General features: G+C 41.3%; 1 protein-coding gene across 1 annotated transcript in view; it reads left to right on the forward strand.

The window, feature by feature from the left end:
- PLCXD3 (phosphatidylinositol specific phospholipase C X domain containing 3) overlaps positions 1–17747 on the forward strand; it is a 75728-nt gene that overhangs the window by 40053 nt on the left and 17928 nt on the right. The window contains exon 2 of the mRNA XM_056514488.1: positions 6642–7350. Within this exon, the coding sequence (XP_056370463.1) occupies positions 6642–7350 (709 nt within the window). The remainder of the gene's footprint in view (positions 1–6641; positions 7351–17747) is intronic.

Raw genomic sequence — 17747 nt, forward strand, 5'->3', positions numbered from 1 at the left:
CAGTCCAGACTCCCAATGCTGTATTCCCAGGCATAGGACCAAAGTCTAAATTACCTTTATGTGCAATTTCAGTGACTGGTCCAGAACTCCCCTGATGTTGGAGTGAAGATGCAGGAGGAGAGGTGGGGTACTATAACTACTTGGAAGTTATGGGGCAAGAAGAATACGAGCGTTTCCTTTCCTTGTTGTTTCACAGATTATAACCAATGTCTTCAAGGCAGAATGAGATACAAGAAGAGTGTAATTTCTTGGAGTATATCAGTGTATATATGGTGTATACATGTACATGTATGTCAGTTTTTAATGTCATGTAAGTATTCCTGTTCTCAGGAATTGTTCAGTATCTGGATTTTTGCTTTACCTGAGGAGTGTGTACCTCTCTTCCCATGCCTTTAGATTGTGGACTCCTGAGTGTGAATGTGACTAAGCTCTGTAACCTGCAGCAGGGGTCAGGGACACACAGCTGGTGATGAACACAGGAAGAAAAACTGGAAAGTAAGGCAGTTACCTGTGGGAACACTTGGACACTGGGCAATCTATAATCTCTCTGTTTCTCCCAGTTTTGCTTTTGTTTTCCTGTGTAGTGTTTTTATTAAACAAAGCTGATATCAACCAAGAAGTTTACATGTTAAAGGGAGCTGGACTGTCAAGTCTGAATCACATTGCTCTTGGCAGCCCTATTGACTTCCCGAGATGTGGTGTGGCTTTGATGAAGAGAACAGTGCTCAGCCATCTTAAAAAGAAGGCAAAATTGAGGTGCATTAACTCTAGTGTTCATGACTAGACTTTGCTGTTCCTTGAAGTGGCAGTACAACTAGCTGGCAATGGACAGGGTTTCTCCCTTGACTGATTGATTTTTAAGGTCAAAAAAGACAGGGAGAACAGACTAAATGAGATTGCAAGAACACCTGCATTGAACTCCTGTGTACCAGAGGTCATGGATTCTGTCCAGGCTGTTCTCTACATCATCCAAGAAACATATTACCTACTGTCAGTCACTATAGATCCTTCATTGATAAGGATGTCTTTAAAGAAATTATGTGACACTGCATGTGACATTTCAGCAATAGTCACAGAGGGATGACATCTCCTAAATACAGAAAGACAATGGGTAAAGCTTTTAATGACACCCAAGGCGCTAGTAAATCATTCCACTTCCAACAGCTATTGGACAACTCCTAGCACAGAGACAAGAGATCCATGGGAGAAGAGAAAGAGAGCAAAACATGCCCAAAGCTGTGAACTATTACTTCTATTTGTTTGTGGTTTTGTTCTGATACTTGCAGATCTTCAGTGTGTGATTGCTGCTGTTGGGAGCATATGGTCATATGCTGTTCAATTCTAGGTGCTGTTTACAAGGCTGTATTTGCCAAGGGATGGCCAGAGCTGACAGGGAAGCAAGGGAATGCACAGCAAAACTCAGCTACACTTGTCATATTTGTGAATGATGTATTTAAGCTTAGCTGCCAAAAATAGTAGATTTACCATGCCTCTGTGTAAATCTCCAAGAGACTGAAGAAACAATTCTGAACTAAAATGCATTCTCCCTTAGGGACTTCTTTCAGCACCAAGCCCAATTACTTTTTAAATGGGGGGAGTTAGTCCTCCAGGGAAGCCATAAATATGTCCATAGTGAGCTGTAGTGGGTTAAAAATTCCCAACTGCCCTATTACAGGAATCCAGTAAAGAAAACAGTAGACAATTCTCCCTAGTAAAAGTACTAGCAGGTGTTTTCTAGCAATCTAAATTATACTGCACAATTTAATATCTAATTTTTGAAAATTTAGTGTTTCACTGGTTGAAACTGGCCACTTCTGTTCTTTGAGTCATGGCTAGGTGTAGACATTTTAAGTGTCTCTTGATAATTTCTTATGGAATAATTGAGTGGTTTCAGTTGGAAAGGATCTTAAAGACCATTTGTTCCAACCCAACCATGTCAGGTACATGTTTCGCTGGACCTGATTACAAATGTTATCCAGCACTTGGCCTTGAACACTTTCAGGGATGGTATATCCACAACTTCCTTGGGCAACTTCATCCAGTACCTTACTGCCCTCTGAGAAACACTGCCCTCTTCTTGACAGCTAATCTAAATTTCTCCTCTTTTAGTTTAAAAATATCCCTCCTTGTCCTCCAGCTCCCTCTTCTAAATAAGACCCCTTTTAGGTACCGGAAAGCTGATATTCAGCAGCTTTTTCTCCTCCAAGCTTTACAACCCCAGCTTTCTCAGCCTGTCCTCAGAGAAGTGCTCCAGTCCCTTTCATCATCTTCATGATCAAAGGTGCTGCTCTGGGCTCACTGCAGCAGGTCCCTGTCCCTCCTGTGCAGGGACCCCAGCTCTGGCTGCAGTGCTCCAGGTGGGTCTCACAGAGCAGAGCAGAGGGGCAGAATCCCCTCCCTGCCCTGCTGCCCACGGGGCTCTGGATGCAGCCCAGGACACGTTTGGCTCCCTGGGCTGTGAGTGCCATGGCTGGGGCATGTCCAGCCTCTCACCCACAGCACCCCCAAGTCCTTCTGGGCAGGGCTGGGCTGGGGCTGTTCATGCCCAGCCTGTGCTGATATCAGGGGTTGATCTGACCCAGGGGCAGCACCAGCACTTGGCCTTGTTAAACCTCATCAGATTCCCATGGACACACTTCTCCAGCTTTTCCAGGTCCCTCTGGATGGCATCCCCATCCTTCAGGAGGTCTCCTGCCCTGTTCTGTAGTGGACCAGCTCTCTCTGTGCTTTCTTTTGCTGCTGATGTATCAGCAGAAGCTCTGTTACCTTTGTCATTCCTTGCAGGTTTCCCTTCCCAGCTCTGCCCTTCCTAACTCCCTCTGTGCCTTCATCCTCTGTTCCTCCCTGGCAATCTGTCATTGCTAAAACCTTCTGTAGTGACTTTTAAGTTTGATGCCACTCAGAAGCTACCCCTTCAGCCAGACTTGCCTCCTGACTTACCTTCTTGTTTCTTTGCACTCTGTTCATATACTTTAGAGAAGTTACTTTTCAAGTTCAGCCCTTTCTCCTGAGTCTCTTGGTATTTAAGGTAATTGAGTTCTTCCAGGCTACCACTTAGCAATTTCCTGAACAAGCCAAGAGAGTTGCTCTGAAATCCAGGATCTTTATTCTGCTTTTTGCCTTCATTGCTTTCCTGAGTATTTCAAATTCTTATTTCTCCTCACAGTCACACAGTCTAAGGCTGTCATCAGCCTTTATGTCCCTATCCATTTCTTCCTTAATTCATACAACATCCAACAGTGCTACTTCACTACTTAAAGAAGTACCTGCAGGAGAAAAAGTCTCTGATGCTCTCCAGATTTCCTACACTGCTGCTCTGCTCTGCCAGCAAATGTCTCAAAATTCCCCCATGAAAATATGTAATTATGAAGTTTCTTCCAGTTTTTTAAAGGCTTTATCCACTTTCTCTTCTTGACTGGGCGGTCTATAATATGTGCACACCATGTTAACCCCTTCTTTGCTACCTCTATCATTCTGATCTGTGAGCCTTCACTCTTGACTTCTTGGGTCAATGATATGCTGGATTGTTGAAATAGTGGGAAAACAGTGGACAATATTTTAAGAAAATTTTAGACACTAAGTAAACGGCAAGAAAATATGTTTGCACATAAAAGGAATGATGGGCCATTTCCCCTCTTTGCTTCTCCAGGCCTCAGACTGTGAAGTTTATGAAGTTTATGTACAGACCTACCATAACAGAGATACATAATGTGCACTATGCCACCTTCCAAAGATTGCAGTGATCATCACATTTGTATTCCTAGATGTAACTTGCATCCTCTCTTCATGGAAGATTGGTGATACAGAGAACCTGCATGAGCACTTTCCAATGAAAATGTGGAAGGGGAATGCCCCCATGCACAAAAGAAAGATTTGGAAGGGAGCATGGTCGCTGAAAGCAAGTTCGTACAGGATTCTCTCATTACCAGGAAAATAGTGATTTTGGGCATGGCAGTACCCTAATTTGCTCTGCTAAGTGTAATGATTTTGAATTTCTCTAAGTTAAACAAGTAAGCTTTCTGGAACAACAGAGCAGATTAAGCCAAAAGGAAATGTAAATGAGTGCATGATGGAAATGAATCTTAATTGACCTGTTCAAATTACTTATACATGTGGAAAGACAAAATATTTGCTGTATTCTTTGGTCAGAAGAAATGTTTACATAGTTTTGAACAGCTGATTTCTGCTTCATTTTGTGTCAATCAAGTTAAGCCTTATTCCTTTTTGTATTATGCTGTAGGGCTTCTTTGTTTGGGTTACAAAACATGGAAATTCTCAGAGCACAGTGCAGTTTCTCATTACTGTCCACATAGGAATACCTATTTTTAGGCTCAAATATGTGCACAAAAACTTTACTGAGGAGAAAATATTTTTATATTTATACCATCCTACTTGCAGTGTTCAGGTGTTTCTAACTGCCGTGTATACACACACGCATACACAAATACACACTTCTCTGTGTTTTTCATTACCAGTAGCTAAAAGCTACCTCCTGTCAGGTTGTTCACCTTAATTTTCTGCTGTGAGAATTGTACTGTCTTCCTCGACTAAAGTAGTTTTAAGAAATAGTTTAAACCATTATGTGCCTACTGGTAGTGCTGGGGTCAAGGTTTGCTACTATGTTTTCTGCAACTTCAGGTTACCCATGTCTGCACATCAGAAGACATATGACAAGTGATTTAATACCTTAGTCTTAATACCATTAATACCATTAATACCATTTTCAGACTACTGCTCTAATCAGTAGATCATGTTTACACAGGTACATAATCTGGCATAAAACCCTACAAAAATCAAATAGAATTCAATGGACAAAGGGCAGGTTTGCAAAATCCATCCCTTCCTAATATCAGTAGATGCGCCTTGTTTTAAACAAGACTGGATTTACTTTGATTTCTAGATTAGTGCAGGTTACACTGAGCAGAACATTTAATGCATCTCATTGATTTTCCCTGTAATACTGTTGATACACAGGTCACTGATCTAATAATTTGTTTTACAATTAGAATTCTGTATGCAGATCTAGTCCCCAAGGATATCAATGTGTAACCAGATACTGCTGTGATCTAATCAGGTTCTGCAAGAAATATATTATCACTTCAATGCTTAGCAGTAGAAAGCTTCATCAAAATGGAAAGCTTATCTAATATCTAAAGCAAAATGCAGTTCAAAGAGATAACCTCAAGAAGCAGGTGCATACTATAAATTTAAAGACATTTCTCAGATTAAACAAAGCCAAATCCAAGCTAGAGTCTAGATGATTTGTCATGACTCCATTTATTGTTAAAGAAGAAAATGTTATAGCTGCTGCTTCAGTTTATAGGGTTTATTCCAGTGCAGGTGAAGTACATTGCTCTCAGAAATAACTGACTAGCCGAATTTCACTAATGTGATACTTGCTACAGCATATGTGCTGTGGAAAGTAATTTTTAAAAGCACCTGCAAAAAGCAGTGGTGACAGGCAAGACTAGTGCTCTGAACTCATTAAGATTGTAGCATTTGGATCTCTGACTGCCTAGTACTGCAGTCCATTTCCAGAATACAAGTCCTGCTGACTGTGAAGGAGTTTTGCAGGCAGTATGTCTCAGGCTGAGCAGCAGACCTGCTTGCTGCTGCGAGTCTGACCAGAGCATCTATGGCTGGAATAGCAGGAGTGTGGCTCTGCCAGCAGCTGGACAGTGTTTCTGTGTAAACTGTCAGGTGCAAACACCAGGTGTTCAGCAGGGTAATGGTTGAAAAATGTGATAAGCATCTCCTAGGGTCAGCTTATCTCTCCATAAAACTGCATTTCATGTCGATATCTGAATGCTGAGCATTGTTAATTGAGGCTTTTGAGATTGTGAGGTTTTACGAATGGACATACCTTGAGACAGAGAATTTTATACAGGAGAGTGCGAAACGTATTTCTATTCATGTGCCATATGTATTTATGTTGTAGAAAATGGTGACTCCTGTACAGAGGCATGTTAAGTTTTACATCCCATTCCTGCGAAGAGCATGCAGCAGTGTTTCTCAATTTTATCTGTGGAATGCAATGCTATTCTTGGTTCTATCTGTTGTACTTATTTAGCAAAGGAAAGTAAGGAATTTTAGAAGTAAATTTAAGAAGGAAAACCTTGTGGATGACCAGATGAGACTTGAAATTAAGAACGGAAAGGTTATATTCCTTGACATTTTTCCAACTCCTATTTTATCTGGCTATGAAGGTGTGTGTGAAAGGATGTTAGTTTGTTTTGATTTTTTCCTTTGATTCTACAGACTAGACAGTGCATTATTAAGTGTGCAGGGCCAAACTCTCCTCCTTGGCTCAAGGGATTTATTGTGTGACTAACTTTGCTACCAGAATTGCTTTGATGTTCAGGGACTACTGGGTTCATTGAGCCTAAAGGCATAAGTAAGACCTGGAAGAGAGTGACTGAGCTCCCAGACAAGGAGTGAAACAGACTTTTTTTCAAGTTTCCTACAAGGTGTTGTTGGGGAAAATCCTGCCAGACAAATGTACTCTTGTTGAGGGAAAAGGCACGGGAAGTGGTTGGTGGGTGTTGGTACAGGTCAGAAAATTAGTTTCATTGAGAAAAATCTACTAAAGGCTTTTAATATATGAGTACAATGCTGATAATTTTTCTTTCTTGTGTTTTTAGGGTCTCATGACTCTTTTAGCTTCTACATTGATGAAGCCTCTCCAGTCGGGCCTGAACAGCCAGAGACGGTCCAGAATTTTGTGTCAGTTTTTGGGACTGTGGCTAAAAAGCTGATGAGGAAGTGGTTGGCTACACAGACCATGAACTTCACCAGCCAGCTGGGGGCAGGTATACGGTATTTTGATCTCAGAATTTCCACCAAGCCCAGAGACCCAGACAATGAACTCTACTTTGCTCATGGCTTATTCAGTGCCAAAGTCAAGGAAGGTCTGGAGGAGATCAATGCATTTCTCACTGAGCACCCGAAAGAAGTAGTCTTCTTGGACTTCAATCATTTCTATGGGATGCAGAAGTGCCATCATGAAAAGCTTGTCCAGATGCTCAAGGACACCTATGGCAACAAAATGTGTCCTGCTATATTTGCCCACGAAGTCAGCCTCCAGTACCTGTGGGAAAAGGAGCACCAAGTGCTAGTGTTCTACCACAGCCCCGTGGCTGTCGAGGTCGCCTTCCTGTGGCCAGGCCAGATGATGCCAGCTCCCTGGGCAAACACGACGGATACGGAAAAGTTGATTCAGTTCCTGCAGGCATCAATCACTGAAAGAAGAAAGAAAGGCTCCTTTTTCATATCTCAAGTAGTGCTGACGCCAAAGGCTAGTACGGTGGTGAAAGGGGTTGCGAGTGGTCTCAGAGAAACGATCACAGAGAGGTGAGTTTGTGGCTGGTAGGGTGCACTGACTGTGATGAATGTGTATTCATAGTGAGTTTTCCCAATTCCTTTTAAAGGCACTCTAGCAGATGCATTCCTTCCGTGCTACTGAGGGCTAGTCAGAACTCAGCATAATCCTGAAATATTTAAAGATAGGCACATTGAAGGACAGGCTCTTGCATCTTGAAAGAAAATCTGCCACTGAAGCATAATGAAATATTAGGGGATTGGGTTAACCTTCTCTTTTTTCTCAATACAGGTTTTGCTAATTTGTTTTGTTTTCTAATGTGGTTTCTTACCACAAGCATTGAGACCGTGTCTAGGATTTTCTTACTGGAAAATCTCTAGACAAATCTATCTGTATTATATAGAAAATCTAAGTTTTATTTGTGGATTGGGCCTCAGATATTGGATTTGAAAAATTTTTGTCCTGGCTCATCAGCAAAGCCTGATGCTGCAGAATTTTTCCTTTACACTCCTCAAAGATACGTAGTTTCTCTGTCCTGTACCATCACACATTGTGTCAAAGACAACAGGATGCCACTAGAGAGAATTTGATTCCTTAAAGTCTTTCTTATATATCACACAGGAAAGAGACAGCAGACCATTGCATAGGTTCTGTAGATGGAACAGTTTGTTGACAGGCCATTAGTTGTTACATTACAAAAAAAGACACCTGTGCAAGATATGCATTATTTATACCATTCTGACTTTGATAAATCACAGCCGATTTTGATCTTAAAGGCATATATTTGTGACTCTGTTCTTGACAACTTGGTAAGAAAACTGAAATTTAATACCAAGGCACAAGAACTATTTTCTTTTTCTCCTTAAAAACAAAGAAGGGTTGCAAAGTGTAAAAAAATACTTACCATGGGGGTCATGGCATGCTAATGTTTTGCTCTCTGCATGGATGTGGCTGTGACAGGATAGTCTGTTGGGAGCATATCCCCTTCTGTGAGATGAAAGATGCAATGTCTGCAAAGAAAACATCCCTCATATTTGAGAAAGGTCGAGCTGTTTTTATGGCAGCTTTCCAATGCAGCTGTTAGCTTGAAAAAATAGGTAAAAACTTTACCTGACATGGTAAAACACTGACGTGGAAGGTTTTATGAGCAGTGGAATGTTATTTAGAAGTCCTTGTGTGACTGCACTTGCAGCTGTTGGTATATCCTTCATCTGTGTTTTATGGGCTCCATCGGACTGGGGAGTCTCCCTCTCTCCTGAGACTGAAGAGCACTTCTCCACACTAAAACACTGCTTTGTTGATGGATTTTACCAATAAACACCTTGTTCAGGGATTTTTTTCCCTTGGTGAGATCTTTCTGAGTGATCCTTACAACATGAAGCAGCACGATCAGGAAACTAACAGGTTGTTCTTGAAAACTTGCTGTATCAATAAAATCACCGTCAAACCCCATTTTCTTCATCTTTGGCTTACAATGTGCTTTTTAGAAGCTGTTTGTAAAGCAAACTTGAAATAGATGCTGAGTGTGTTTGACTGAGCTTTGAACTCTTAGTTGAACTCTTAGTAGAGCTGTTGAACTCTTAGTATCCCTTTTCCAACAGCAAATCTTGAAATTGCATCTACTTTCAAAAATCAATAAACAATTGGGCTGAAAAACCTGGAAATGTTGTTTTGCCAGATTTCAACTGAGATTTTTCACATGATCCCCAAGTGTGTAGTCACATCTGCTACATGAAAAGTTGTTTCCTTTTTTGCATTAATTCTTTTAGCTATTATGAGAGAAATAAACCTTCAAAATAATCTCCAAGGCTAATATTTAGTCTTCCAAGTGTGGCATCTCATTTTGAATTTTTATTTTTAATACAAAAATACACTGTAGGAAGAAACAGGCTTGGAATTTACAATACTGAGCTTGTACTTTGGGTTAACTGCTCTAAAAGTAAGCATCAAATATATTCAGAACTGCTTCTCATTTTTTGATGCTTCTGTTAAAAAATAAATAGGCAAGCAATTAAAAGATGAAGTACAGTTTACACAGTAGAATTTGCACAGTTGTCTTCCATCTCACTGCCTTAAAGTTTCAGTAGCTTAAAAATATGTAATCCATACAAAAGATACCAAGATGTACTTTCCTGCTGTGCTACATTTGCTACTTTGAACCACCACTTAGTAAAAATATTATTTTGTGTCCAGGTAGATACCATATGTGCTTTTGTTGCCAGTTACTGCGTAGACTTATACATTATACTGTTTTTTCCTTATTAAGAAATGCTGGTGAAGCATTCTTATATTATGAATGAAATTATCTTGCTTTTGAAGCAGTTTTGTGACAGTACTTGGATAGGGTTCTTCCCTCCCATTGAATTTTAAAAGTTCTGAGTGCAAATGAATCAGGAAAATTAATTTTTCAAATAATCCTGGTGCAGGGGCTTGGTTGGTTTGATTTGATTTGGTTTGGTTTGGGTTGGGTTGGTTTTTTTTCCCCTAAATTAAGTATTACATTTAAGAAATGCTCCTTTGGCATTTTCACATAAAACCTGTAGTAATGTATTTTGTTTTGTTTCTCCATCTGTACAGTGGCCTTTTACATATTAATCTAGTTTTGAAAAGAGAGTAAAGTTTAGATCCTCTCAGATGCAATAAAACATACCAGGTTTTGATCTCTGAAGTTGGTTTTTAGTCATGAAATTGTTTATGATTTGAAGAGCAGTGGCTAGCTTAGAGGGCAGCATGGTTTCCCTCAGTCACAGCACCCCTTGGACTAGGAAATCTGTGAGCAGACCCCATGCTGCAATCCCATCCGGACTCCATTCTGCTGTTTTGCAGCCTGTGTTGGGAAAGAGCACAGCTAAATATTTCTCTGAAACCAGGAAGGTTGGTTTAATGGCTTTTCATCATGATTGCCTGTGGTGGTGGAGGTCCACACACACACTGCAGTAGAGCAGCTTTCCAAGGCAATATATTTCAGAAGGAGAAGGGATGTTATTCCTTAACCTGTTCTCTAGAGTGCAGATATGCAAGCTGTGAGGCCCAAAATAACCTCAATTAAAAAAAAAAACAAAAAACAAAAACCACCAAAACACCAAAATATTTTTATGCTGCTAAGACTCAATTCAGTGAAGATATACCAGGAGTTTTCTACATTGGTAATATTTGCTCACAGCTTTGCTGTCATCACAGGAAGTGTTCTGTGGTACAGTAATTGAAAAGAAGGAGAAATTAAAAGTTGTGAAGCTTTCTGTCCTGCACAAATACGAGAGGACAAAGCCATTTCTTGTAAGGTTTTCCTAGGACCACAGTTCAGTGTAATTAAATTTGATAATACAGATTTCACCTTCATTACTTGAAAGAGGAGAATGGCTTGCATGTGTGCACATTATGTTTCTTGGATTTGATGAGAAACTTTGAGGATATCAATGTGTTTCCAGGCTTAACATTCTGTCACACACACAGTTTAGATGCCAAGAAATGCTCTTTGATTAGCAAACAATATATGCCAAATGAATTACATTTGCAGTGCTCATTGAATTAACTTCACAGTGAGGCAGCTGCTGTCAGTGTATCTGAAAGGTGATTGTGAGACACCCTTTTGATTAATGTAGAGCTGTTCCTAATAATCTAGTTTGTCTTCTGATTTGCAGTGAAATTACTAATTTTATCTATGACACTTGAAACAAGCATGATACTCTCTTTGTTTTCTCTGTCATTTATTAATGTAGCAGAAGAATAAATCTCCTTGAGAAGATGCAGAAATCCTGTGGTACTTGTAAAGCTTTCAAAAAATAGAAAGTAAACACATACCCCACCAATTGTCACTTGATTTCCAAATTAATCTCTAAGGATAATGTTCCCTGTGGCTCACATATGACTAAATCCTTGCCTACCATGCTAAAGCTTCCTCCTTAGCAACCAAACCAAATTAAAAAAAAAATATCCTGCACATGAGAATGAACCTTTTGAAGTGGAGGCAAAGCATCCAATCCACAGTATTAACAGAAGGGGTGGTAAGTAGGCCACAGAAATCGTGAGGAGAAAATCCATCTCCGGGTACAGTCATAAACTAAGCAGAGTCAGATTTAGCTAGAGAATAGATGGATATTGTATGAAAAATGATCCCTGAAGTTGCAAGAAGTGGGATTTTTGAGTCAGTTACTGATGGTGCCAGTCAGCTGAATTTTTGAGCTTCTGTGTGGAAGAAAGAGTGGGAATTGATCATATTTTAATCTGCAGTTCATACTGACTGATGCCATTCTTAAACTATTTTATATGAAAAAGAAAAACAACAGAAATGGCAACAATGGCAACTGTATTTGCCTAATTTTCTGCAGCCTTCCTGATTGTAACCTTGCTGTCTGTCGTCGTTATAGGCTGCAGGAGAGCAGCAGTCTCCAGTGAGCTGGTTCTGATTTTAGGACTTGAGAAGCTGATGTGTCAGCTCTTTAGCTGCTGATAGGTGAGGGGACATTCAGTCCCTCACTAATGCGTGTGGTACAAGCAGGCCTGACCACACCATGTTTGCCTTGGCATACAGCTTTTTTTTATTTTTTTTTTTTTTTTTTTGGGTTTGTTTTGTTTTTGTTTTTGTTTGTTATTGTTTCCTGATGACAGAAGGCACAAAATGGCATTTCAAAAGAACTCGGGGAAATCCAGACAAATCCTTAGTATTTCTGTCCTTCCTCAAACTATCCTTAATTACTTTTCCATTCTTTCTACACAAGAGGCGATCTCAGTGTTTGCATGCAGAGCAGCACAGCACAACACAGGAAGATTTCATAGAATCTATCTACCACGTCAACAGACCTGCACAATGAAATCCCCAATGGGCTGTGTATTGTAATGGCATTTCATCATCAGACCATCTGTCTGCATGAGAGTTTTAGTATAGCATTCCCATAGGAAGGGCTGTGTGGCTGTGTCTGATGGCTTTGGTGGTGAACTTAGAAAAGTATTAATTTGTTGCAAAATACTAGGAGCACAGATTTTTAATAACTTTGCAAAAGCCATTTATCTACATAGCCTGTGGGATTTGGTGGAGGAAGAAGATTGGTGTGGTGATCACCACAGTGACCTCCATGATCAGTGGCTTGGCTTTTGGGTGTTTGTTTGGGGTAGTTGTCTTGATGTTTTCTTGTGGCAGGTAGGGCTGTCTCACAATTTTTCCCTCTGTTTGGTGTGCTTTTGGAGTCCCTCTGTTTGGTGAGTTTTATCATGTTGGGCATCAAAACACCTGCTTACAGTTACTGTGTGCGCTGTGTGACTACTTGTAAATATAATTTATATTTCCCTGTCATCACACTCTGGGCACAGTGTGACCCTACACATACAGACAGCAGCAAGTGTTTTTCATCACCAAAAAGGAAATGTTCATTCTCTCTGCTCCACTGCTGTAAGCTGTCTCTAACATCTACTTGTCTCAAAGATTTCACACTTCAATCTTTACAGCTGCTGTAGTGAAATTGCAAATGTCTCATTAAGTTGCTTGGGTTTTCTTTGATCTTTTTGCATTACTCAGATCACTAAGGAAACTCAAAAGCTAATAGATGCTAACAAGTGCTGACCCCAGGGAAAATGCATTTGCTAATGTTGGGCCTGGGTCTGTGTAAATGCTTTTACCTCATTGTGAAGGAAATGGTTCCTTGATGAGTTGATCCTTCTGCTCTTCATTTATAAGGTACAAAAAGAGCACAGAGCTTTATACAAACAAGCTTTTCCAGATGTATTAACAAGGTGGCGTTCAAGTTGGTAATAATTTTCTTTTAAAAAAAGATGTTTCACACAAACTCAAGCAAATACAGACTCAGTAGATATGGCAACGTCCGTGTCTTTGTGTTGTGTTAGCTCTTGCATGCTGCAAACCATTGCTTTCAGGACTGTATAAGTAGATCTATAGGCACATCCTTGTCGAAGTTTAAGTAGAGATCTTGACAATCCTGCACGAACTACATGCTCATTGTATGTTTGAAAGTTTGAATTTTTAATTTTCTGTAGCTGCTCCACAGTCCTAGAGGGGTAGGATGTGAATAGAAATGTCGAAACAAAGTCCTGTCAGCTCTTAGAAGCAATGTTGAACATGCTGTATCTTTTCTAATGGGTTTGTGCAATTCTCAGCAGCCTCTAAAACCTTAGGGGGCTTTCAAATGCAATCTGGAGAGATGCATCCACACTGTCCCTGGAGAAGTCACCTGCGTATCCTCAGCTTCTGCAGTGGGTATCTCCCTAGGAAAGATTTAAGACAGGAAGGGGTGTTAAAGGAGTCTTAGCAAAAGAAACCCCTTAAATCCATTTTCAGAAGATACACCAAGCCTGCAACTAATTTGGTTAAATGCTTCCCCGTGCTTACAAACAAACAAAGTAGCCTTTGTTGGCTGAATGATCAGTTGGCCATGCAGGCTGCAGCCAGAGATGAGTTGGATAAAGCATGCAGAGGAAGCAGTAGGGATTCTGGCACATGCTGCCACAATTGTTCAAAAGAGATTACTGCACCAAGGGACTGGAAATAGTGAAAGCAGCCAGGCCAAAGGTCTTGTTGATGTACCACCTTCTGTATGATGCAGCATTTCCATAAGCTATAAAAATGCCCATGTTTTTCTTTTGTTGAAGCAGAGGTGATACACTTTTTCCCCTAGGAATTTGGTAATGCCTGTGGGTTGCAATGTAATTTTTTCTTAAGGAGCCACTGTCCCTGTGAAAGATTCTGATTTCATGAATACAAATTTTCTGCAAATATCTAGCCTTCTTTTATTGATCTTTTCTTTATAACTTTACTTTTAAGCAAATGTTTAATAATTATATTTTTCTCCAGGAACGATTTTTTTTTTTTGAGTGGGAGGTGAGGACTAGGTCTAATATACAAACTTGGTGTAGTCAAAGATTATAAAAAGAATTTGACTGTAATTATAATGATATAATTGCAGTGTATTGTCCTGGGCTGTGTAGTTGCCCTAGAGAGCACAGCCTGTTATATTAAAATGTCTTTCAGTGTTTATTTCAGACACTAAGAAAAATAATAAAAGACATATCTATAAGATGCTGAATGATCATACAGTGGGATTTGACCTTTGGCAATATTCTAATACTGTAGCTGTTGATCTGAGGGTTTTTGTAGCTAAGCAACTGTCATCCAGAATGTATTATATCATAAAAGAGTATTAAGATATGAAGGAGACTAAGTAGTTAGAGTGAAATAGGAGCCATGGTGAGATGCAGGCACTTTCCTATTGAACATTCTTGTTTTCAGAGCTATAGCACAAAGGATGAACCTTACCATTATTTGTTCCATGGTGAGGTATTGAAACTGGCACCCTACAATCTCAGTTCTGTAGAGCAGGCACTGTTGTGTAGTAAATCATGAAATTAGATCTTGGGTAACGGACACATTAATTTTACTGTTGGACAGCAAAGAGGGACTGCCATGGATCTGTATTTCCTTCTTACTTGGATTTGGAATCGAAGAATCCAATAAGCTTGGAAGAGATCTCCAAGATGGAGTCCAACCTTTGATGAATACCATCATGCCAAGTAAACTGCACCACAAAGTGCCATGTCCAGTAGTTTCCTGGACACTCCTAGGGATGGTGTTTCCAGCACCTCTTTGGGCAGCCGGTTCCAATCCCTAACCATCATTTCAGGAAGAAATTCTTCCTGATGTCCAACCTGGTACACCTTGGGGCCATTTCCTCATGTTCTGTTGCTGCTGGCCTGGTAGAGCAGGTCAACCCCACCTGTTGCAACCTGTACAGCCTTGTAGAGGGCAAAAAGTTTACTGCTGAACCTCTTTTTCTGCAGGCAAAACATCCCCACTCCCTTAGCCACTCCTCATTTGACTTACTCTCCAGACTCTTTCTCAGCTCTGATGCTCTTCTCTGGACTCACTCCAGCACCTCCACATCTTTTTTGGGATGAGGGGCCCAAAGCTGGGCACAGGATTTGAGGTGCAGCATCACCAGTGCTGAGTACAGGGGGACAATCCCTGCCCTGGTCCTGCTGTCAGGTCAGAGATTGCTATCGAACACCATTGCTGATCCAGGCCAGGATGCCATTGGCCTTCTTGGCACCCTGGGAACACCCTGGATCATGTTCAGCTGCTTGGCACCAGCACCCCCAGGTCCTTTCAGCCACTCTGTCCCAGCCTGTGGCACTGCCTGGGGCTGTTGTGACCCAAGAGCAAGACCCAGCACTGGGCCTTGTTGAACCTCACACCATTGGCCTCAGCCATGATCCAGCCCTGCCATCCAGCAGACCAACACTCCCATCCAACTTACTTACATATTCTGATGTCTGAAACTGGCTTCTTTGATTTTCCAGTGAGTCCTGTTCAAATTGCAGCTCTGAGGCAAGGCTATAATCCCAAATGGTTCCTGCAGGTATAGTAGTGCACTGTGTTGCTTGACTAATGGGGAAGGGGTCATTTTGTACAGTGTGTTCACTGCTGTTTCCCAAGGTTTGAGTAGATATTGGAAAGAAACTTGCCTCCTTGTGAGCAGACATTTTTTTCAGAGCTAAGTTCATTGCAAATTGTCTTAAATTTGTACATCTTACCAGGAGAAAAGCAAGGCCACTGCTCTGTTCCCTGCTTTTGGCTGAGGAAAACGCTGAAACAGTGAGGACTTGGCTCCTCACAACTTTTCATACTCTCTCAACTGATCTGTCCAACTGTGTGGGTCTTATGCCAACCACCCCATGTCAGGAGGAAGATCTGTCTATACTAAAGGAATAATGTTGTCACATCCTTACCTTAGCCACCTTTCTTTACCTCTCTCCTCCCACATGAACTTTTTACTTAGATTTGCTTTTTTCCTCTAAGCTGTTGCAAGTCATCAGCCAAGCAGGTTTTATTTCTACTTCGGCCACATGTGAGGTGCTGGTTAGGGTTTGGGTAATTAGGGTGAAAATATAGATCTGATGCCAGAGTGTTACCAGCCTTTAAAGACGGTAAAGATTTAGGAAAGGATGTTTTAGGGATGCTGTTTTAGGCTGTTGTCAGGTGCCAGGTGGGTGGTCCTGAAGCTCATTGCTGGAATGCCAGCAAGGTACTTGTGTGTTGTCCAAGACTGGTTCTGTTTCCATGAAGAGTAAGAGCATATGGTGTGGGGAGGGTCTGTGCCCAGTTTGGTCCATCTTAAGTGTCCTTCTGCTACAGGTGTCCTTCAGCTGAGGGAGGTGAGCAAGGTCACTGCTGTGGTTCTGCAAACAAGAGCCATGCTCTTGCCCTGTTTTCACACCAGGCACAGCGAGTTCTGAGCCTGTTGCTAATTGCAGCTCAGAACATTTGGCTGATAATGATCTGTCTCGCCTAGTGGTATTTGCTGCTGGCTTCCTCTCTCCATCAGACAGTGTTTCAGTGCTGTTAGTGTCTGGCTGTGCTAGAACAGGAGAGACGTAAATCCAGCTGAATGGTTTTCTCTGGGTTGGAAGGCACCCCTCATTTGAGCTCTGCAGTCTGAGGAACATTTGTGGAGGTATTAATCCATATGATGAGCTCCTGTTTTGTTTTGTTTTGTTTTGTTTTGTTTGGTTTTGTTTTGTTTTGTTTTTTCTTCTAAGCTATTTCTCATAAGAAATACAGGTGGACTGTTTGAAAGATAGTTTTCAGCTCTGGAAGGACTTTGCTTTATCCTTTAGTAACTGGATGTACACGTATACAAAGTTGCTGAAGAGTCTAGAGGAGGTACTGTGTGAAGAATGGCTGAGTTCACTTGGTTGTTCAGCCTGGTGGAGTCTCAGAGGAGACCTCATAGCAGGCTAGAGCTTTGTCACGAGGGGAAATGGAGAGTCAGGCACTGATCGCTTCTCTCTGTTCATCACTGACAGGATCGTGGGAATGGCATGATGATGTGTCAAGGGAGGTTGGACAGCAGGACAAGGTTCTTCACCTGGAGGGTGTTTGGGCACTGGAACAGGCTCCCCAGGGAAGTGGTCACAGCACCAAGCCTGACAGAGCTCGAGAAGTGTTTGAACAACACTCTAAGGCACAATCCTTGGGATGGAGCTATGCAGGGCTGGGAGTTAGACACAATGATCCTGATGAGTCCCTTGCCATGATGATGGAGAAGAGAATGGCTTCTCTTGGCACCCTTTCTTCCTGGGTATCTCAAGTGAATTGAAATTAAAGCAGGGGAGGAAAACCACTATAAGAGGGAGATCAGATTAATGTTCTTTTTAGGGACTTGATAGTATGTAAGTGTATAGGACCTGATGAGATGCATCCTGTTGGACTTGCCAAGCTGCTGTCCATGGTGTTTGAAAATTCATGGCTGTCAGGTGAAGTCCCAGGTGACTGGAAGAAGGGAAATGTTGTACCCATTTTTAAGAAGGGTAGAAGGGACGACCCTGGGAACTCTTACCTGTCAGCCTCTCATCTGTGCCAGAGAAGATGATGAAAGAGTTCCTCATGGAAATCACAGTAACTTCCATGGACACTCAGGGAGGA

Source organism: Oenanthe melanoleuca, chromosome Z (assembly GCF_029582105.1).
Source record: "Oenanthe melanoleuca isolate GR-GAL-2019-014 chromosome Z, OMel1.0, whole genome shotgun sequence".
Classification (NCBI taxonomy): Eukaryota; Metazoa; Chordata; class Aves; order Passeriformes; family Muscicapidae; genus Oenanthe; species Oenanthe melanoleuca.